Source organism: Pinus tabuliformis, chromosome 8 (genome assembly GCF_031772625.1).
Source record: "Pinus tabuliformis cultivar Carrire ecotype Pingquan chromosome 8, CPIR1, whole genome shotgun sequence".
Lineage (NCBI taxonomy): Eukaryota > Viridiplantae > Streptophyta > Pinopsida > Pinales > Pinaceae > Pinus > Pinus tabuliformis.
The window spans coordinates 2,070,009,503-2,070,016,127 of record NC_142294.1 but is presented as its reverse complement, the minus strand read 5'-3'; the positions used below and the strand labels follow the sequence as shown (position 1 = coordinate 2,070,016,127).

General features: G+C 34.9%; 1 protein-coding gene across 1 annotated transcript; it reads right to left on the bottom strand.

Moving 5' to 3' along the window:
• Positions 1 to 609: 609 nt before the first annotated feature.
• On the bottom strand, positions 610 to 4,276 carry LOC149244780 (peroxidase 51-like). The gene is made up of 4 exons (XM_089374991.1): positions 3,649 to 4,276; positions 3,266 to 3,460; positions 2,802 to 2,967; positions 610 to 1,410 (listed from the first exon to the last, which is right to left on the bottom strand). The coding sequence occupies exons 1-4, from the start codon at positions 3,880 to 3,882 to the stop codon at positions 1,004 to 1,006; spliced, it is 1,002 nt and encodes a 333-aa protein (XP_089231117.1). The 5' UTR covers positions 3,883 to 4,276; the 3' UTR covers positions 610 to 1,003.
• Positions 4,277 to 6,625: the final 2,349 nt, after the last annotated feature.

Genomic DNA, 6,625 nt, shown 5'->3' with positions numbered 1-6,625 from the left:
CTTGCTTTAGTGCTTAGTTTATAACAGTCTATTTTTGCTCACATTTCATTTGGATATGTGTCCAGAGACAATTTTTAAAGCTAATAATTTATATAAAAAATATTTGGAACAACACATAGAAAGTCTTAAACTATCCAATAACATACTTATTTTTATTATTTCTAAATTAAATTACTATTAAAATTTTTATATTAAAATGAAAACAAACTACATCTTTTATATATATATATATATATATGAAATAAAAATGATATTTTATTCGTATTTTTATATAAAATTTAAAAATATTCATAATGGAAACATGACTATCTAAACTTTTATAATAAAATCTCCTCCAATATACCTATAAAATATATATATTTTTAATTATATAATTATCTTGAATATAAAATGATGATTTACTATGTTTATTTAGTATTTAACATTTACCTTTATAGTTGTGTTATCTTCTCAATTATTTTGTAAAAACCCAAAATAGAACATTCTATATACGTTATATAAAAAAGCAAACTAACTTTACCAAATATATTCTTTCCCAATCCATTACTATCACACATCGCATTCATCACGAGACTAAAGTTTGCATCACTTTTTGAATGGGAGTAGATGTTAAATTTGAATTTTGAAATATATTGCAATACAACTGTCTGGATTCCGAATTGGAATAGGAAGCAATGAAGAAATATACAGTTGAACCACACCACCAACTCATTGCCGTTCTATGATGTCATTATACAGTATAGTTTAAAAAAACATGTTCTTCAGTTTTATATGATTGCCAAACATTCAAAATCCAATGGATAAAGTATGGTTTCCATACTTTATTAGTTAATGGTAATTGCACGTCTTTTGAGCACAACCCAACACAGAAACCACCTACCCCAGCAGGCCGCGGGGATTATTGAGAAATGAAAAGGAAAGAAGCAACTGCCATTGTCTCGTTCCACTAACTCCCATAGAAAATACAAAAGAATAAATGCAACGCAATGCAGGTCCGGTAGGATTAGTTAAATCGGCTGCAATCTTGTCTGATCTCGCCCTGGAATCCCGTCTTCACGTCCACACGCCCCAAGTTCCTCATGGCGCTCACGAAGGCCGTGTTAAACGTATCTGAACTCTGAGCAAATTTGTTTACAGCATTTCGTGTGCGCAGGTCTGTATATAGAACCTCGTCAGATGAGAAAAGCCCCTTTCCAGACTGTAAATTCTGGTAATAAACGTTATCGAATTTGCGGGGAGTTGTGGGATCTATGTTAACAGCAATGGTCGGGTCCACGTTCTTAGGGCACATCTGTTGAAGTTGAGTAGCATAGGACGCATTCAGACTTGGATCCACGGATGTACTAGCACTGAAACTGTAGATTCTGTTTGCAAATTGGTTGCAGTGAGAGAATCCCAGAGTGTGGGCTCCTGTAAAAACACCAAAAATACATAAGTTACTAAAAATAATTTATCACTGAAAACCACTTGCAAGTTGCAAGGTATTAATAAAATAACTTTACTTGTTTCCCAGGTTCAAATAATTGTACCGTTGGGAATCACCACTTGTAAGTTATAAAATAGCTTTACTTGTTTCCCAAGTTCAAATAATTGTACGGTTGGGAATCACCACTTGTAAGTTATTAATAAAATAACTTTACTGGTTTCCCAAGTCCAAATAATGGTACGGTTAGGGATTATTATTGTAGTGAGAACAAACCTAGCCAATGATCATATGGCCAGAGATGAACACAAGGGAGTACTGGTTTATCTTATTTCTAATAATTTTCACAAAAGGTTGATATTTAACATTCTCTACAGGGTAAATTGGGTTTGTATAATACTAATGAGCTATGTTCTAATACCATTAATACCACTTACAATCATGATTTCCATGCTTTGATATCTATTATTTTGTGGGAATCACAATTGTCCATTAAACTAAAACTTGTAGGTGTTAGTCAACTATCACATAACTAATGATAAAGATTCATGCTATTAATCCATATTGCAAAACACAGAGAACCATGTTTATCCAACGTCCAACCTCTACTGGGGTTTTGCAGGTCTAAAATCTTAACCTGATGTATAGTTTTGATAACATAAAAGGTTTCATATATGTGTAAATTATGCAATTTTAAGTTATTATAAGTAAACACTTCAAAAAATAAACATTCAATAATGATTTTCATCATTATCTTAAAGTTTAAATCTAAACCTCATGGAAAAACTTCAATGGTTTTTTAATCTCTCCCACAACTATTGATTTAAAAATAGTTACGTCTCTCTCATTTCAGAGGTAGAGTTTCGTTCTCCAATGAAATTTCCATAAAAGGTTATACCATTTACCTCATATATGTATGACATCAATTACCATTAAGATGTTGAAATGTTTAGTATACGGTTGTTTCATATGGTTGCCCAGTTTAAAATTCAAAATGTGTCATGGAACAGAACTGGGAATAAAAAAGCATTCTCCTTTCCAGAGAAATCAATTTGATATTGCAATAGAACAATAGAAACAGACAAAGGAACTGGTCTGTGTCTCCAAGGCCAAGTTTAAGTTATGAAGATAATAGTGATCTGTTCATGAGCTAAAAACAAGCAACAACAGACAAACACTTGCAATTCTGTATCAGACAGAAATTTTGTATTTTCTTAGATAAACTAGTTGGAATAAGATATGGAGTATTAGAGTTGGTGTGATAAAACATTATGAAATTTTAAAAAAGAAAAAGCTAATAGGTTGAACTAATGGAAGCAGGAGTAGAAGAGTTACTGGTATACTAGGCAATCAGAAATGAGGTATTGCAGATACTTACCAGATAGAGCTACCATGTCTGTTTGACTCAAACCCTTCCTTGCAAATAGAAAATTTAGTTGGTTGAGAGTGAATGAAGCCTTTGGCAGGTTTCCATTGACTCTGGAGGCTTGGGATATCAATCCATCTCGTCGCCCTAACTCCACATTGAATTGTGGGCCTCCAGCCTGCAAATGAGAAGATCAAAATAAAATTAATGACTGAACAAAAGTAGCTGGTCCTAAAATTACTAAAATACAAAACTACATAAGGCAAATCATTTTTGGGGTCAATGTTTTAACAAACAGTTATCAGGCACCATATTCTCATAGTGATTGGGAAGATCCACATAGATTGTCTATCACTTTGTGTGGATGAAATGCTTAGCCAATGGCCATCTAACTGACTCCGCACTACAAGTTCATTAATTTGTATATTCTTGTCTTGAAGAGAAGCCAAGCCCTATGATAAATGCTGATCACTTACCAATGCTACAACATCTCTGGCAGCCATGGTTAGGATATCAGCACAAGACACGCTGTTGGGGCACACTTTCTCTACAGCTTGCTTGGCCTTGATGACAGTATCAAATCCATCACCAGCTAATGACAAGTTGTCTGAAAAATCTTTCTCAGCAGTGTTGTTTGATGTAGACTGAATAATCACTGAGGCATCACATCCCTGTGTAGAGATCCAAACGAGAATCAGATCAGTTGACCTACTACTATTGTGAACACCACATATCTATTATCAACCCATGTAACAATACTAATAACAACTTCAACAATTTGCAAAACTGAAAGAGAAAACAGTTTCAATTTCAAGCAAAATCACAAATTCATTGCTTTGAACTAATACACGTCCTATACCTCAACAAAGCAATCATGGAAGAAGAGTCGTAATGTGCCAGGAACTGTCACAAATGTCTGAGTAAACTTTTGAGAAACAACATTCCTTACAATGGATTCAACATTGGGACAGATTTTTGCATAAAAATTCTCACTAAGTTGAGCCGATCCATTGCTTACACACAGCCCTAACAATACCCAAATGACAAATTCAGCCAATTCCAATGGCTTCCTAGCAGATTTTTTTGAACCCATGACAACACCTTATCTGAGAACTCACAAGATAAGAGCCCCTGGCCTACTGTATTACGCACAAACCTGCACACCTCTCTATATAACAATGAATGAAAAAGACAGGGGCTGGTGGCTGGAATCTAATGGCTGGATCAGACAAAACATGAGTCAAATTTAGGTGGATAACAGCCCAGCATTCTCCCTATGTCACATGAACGATCTCGATCCACTCTTGCAAATGTATATGATACCATCTGCAATAGTGGTTTACGCGTATCCACGCTTGCAAAGACGGCTTTGTAATTAAAAACAAGCAAGTGTATTGATGTCTTGGGTATCTGTATATTATATTTATTTTCAAACAGTCAGAAACAGGCTGCCTTATTGAATAATTCAAAGCATGTAATTGTCACTTTGTGAGAGTCCTGATAGATTGGACTGCTTCCTGGGAATATGTAGCATGTGTATTCTCATCAAGTATTTGTATACTTGCACAGCAAGGTAGATTCCTCATCATTTCCATTGAGTGATCTAACATAAAGTATGATTTACCAGTTTACCAAACAGAACACGTGAAGAGAAGGTAAACTTCCTGGAGGGAAAACCCTGGTTGCTGCTTGGAAAAGCTTTTTTTTTATTAAAGGAAGAGCAGTTGTCAGAGACAAGGTTTCCATGGCGTTTTCATGATCACATGGGAACAGTTTTCATTTATACCATCACATCATTGATTTATTTTTGCTTTAACAGGGAAAGTTGTGATTCTTCTCTGATCCCAGTGTGAAATCCATGTCAGCTTTATGCATGTTAGCATGGTCAGCATTTTAAGAAGTTTCTTAACAGGTGCTGGTTTTTTGACAGGTGCTATACTTGTTTTCAACATGTGAGTGACAGGGGTTTTTCCCTTCAAAGCTTGAAGCTTTTAGATGATTCTAGAGAGCACTCTCTCACTAGAATTTGCCTAATATATATATAATTCGTTTAAAGAGCGTACTAATTGATGAAGAATCACTTTTTTTTAATGAAACAAAACTGTCATATTCCATTAGGAGAAAGTTGATACTATGAAAGTCAATATTGTCATCCTAAACCATTAAAATAACAGAGCAAGGCCGTCATAATTGATCAAAGGAACCTGGAACATGAAAGGGATGAGAAATTATTATTATTATTATAAATGGAACATGAAAGGGATGAGAAATTATTATTATTATTATAAATGGGTTGATATTTATTATTATTGATTTAATCTGATTAAACTGTCAATTTTTATAGTATTATTGCTGTTTTACAAAACTGTCATATTTCATTAGGAGAAAGTTGATACAATGAAAATCAATATTGTCATCCCAAACCATTAAAATATAAAATAACAGAGTAAGACCGTCATAATGGATCCAAGGAACCTGGAACATGAAAGAGATGAGAAATTATTATTATTATTATTAATAGTCTGATTTATAGTATTATTGTTTTTTTTAATCCATTTTAAATTTTTTATTAATAAAAGAAAGATTTATATTAAATGTATGTTTATCAAAAAGATTAATTTGGGAGTGCAAAGTTCTAACTAGATATTTCAAGATAGCATTTCAGCATTAAGGCTCTTTACATTTGGTGTTACATACCAAATTGACTCATGGGTTTTTCCTTTTTACCCTTTCTCTTTCTTACATCAGTCCAACCTCTAGAGCTATCAGACATAGCTGAAGGTGGAGTTGTTTCCACGATATTTTGAGAAAGCTCAAAAGCTGATGAATCTGCTCTAACTACTATTTCTTTCTCATTGTCTAAGTGATCAGACTCATGGGTACGCTTTTTCCCACTAATTGTCGGTATTGTCATTGTTGAATCCTTATCATTGATCTTTATTGTCAGGGACCCCTCTATAGAGGGGTGAGATGTTGTGTTGTCAAGGGGTGACTTTTTTTGTTGATCATCGCTCTTCTTATGATCTGCAACATTCTTGGGGTCAGAAGCAACTTTTGGGTCCCTCCATCAATGGCCATATTTCTTTGGCTCTTGGGTGCCAAATGTCCCTATTGCCGAAGGACACGAACTCTGAAGGTGCCTAGGGTGTTGATAGGTTCTACACTTGAAAGTGTTGTTTTTGTAGTCCAATGATTGGTGAAATTCTTTACCCTCACACATGAGGATAATTTTGTGTGGAAGACCTTCACTAAGATCCATTTCTACACAAATTTGGACAAAAGTGATGATCCCTTGAGCCAATCTATCACTGTCCATCTTGATGAAGCGATCTATTGAGTCTCTGATATTTGCTAGGATCTCTGACCGAATCTAGTGAAGAGGTAAGTTTAGGAGCCTTGCCCAAACTAGAGTGGTTAGAGATTTCATAGTATTCGGGTTAAAGTCTAGAAACAATGGTTGAATTAGAAGGCCAACTCAGCCCCAGAACGAGGATCCCTCGTCAAAAAGCTTATGGAAATCTTCCATATCCTTGAAGATAACCACGAAAAAACTTTCAAACAAAAGAGAAATCCACATTCTGGGATGTGAACCAATCTGGAGGGCCAAAACCCATTAAAGCAACATATAATCACCCTACGTTTGTAATCTGCTACCCTGATCCTTGAGAGAATAACATTCATTGACAACTTTGGAGTGTCCTTAGATTGCTCCACCACAAAAGCTTGACTTGAGAGTGCTTTTGAAGTTTGAGAGCTAGAACCAGGGTTAAGGGCATCCTTGAAGGATTTGGGCTTCAAATCCAAGGCTTCCCCCTACCCTTGGCACCTCCATTTAG

Bases quoted from the DNA above. Each gene is read 5' to 3' on its own strand.
- LOC149244780 (XM_089374991.1), bottom strand. From the start codon at position 3,882: ATGGGTTCAAAAAAATCTGCTAGGAAGCCATTGGAATTGGCTGAATTT. The intron at 2,968-3,265 runs GTAAGTGATCAG...TCTCATTTGCAG, and splicing joins CCAGAGATGTTGTAGCATTG to GCTGGAGGCCCACAATTCAA. The intron at 1,411-2,801 runs GTAAGTATCTGC...GTGTTTTTACAG, and splicing joins AGACATGGTAGCTCTATCTG to GAGCCCACACTCTGGGATTC.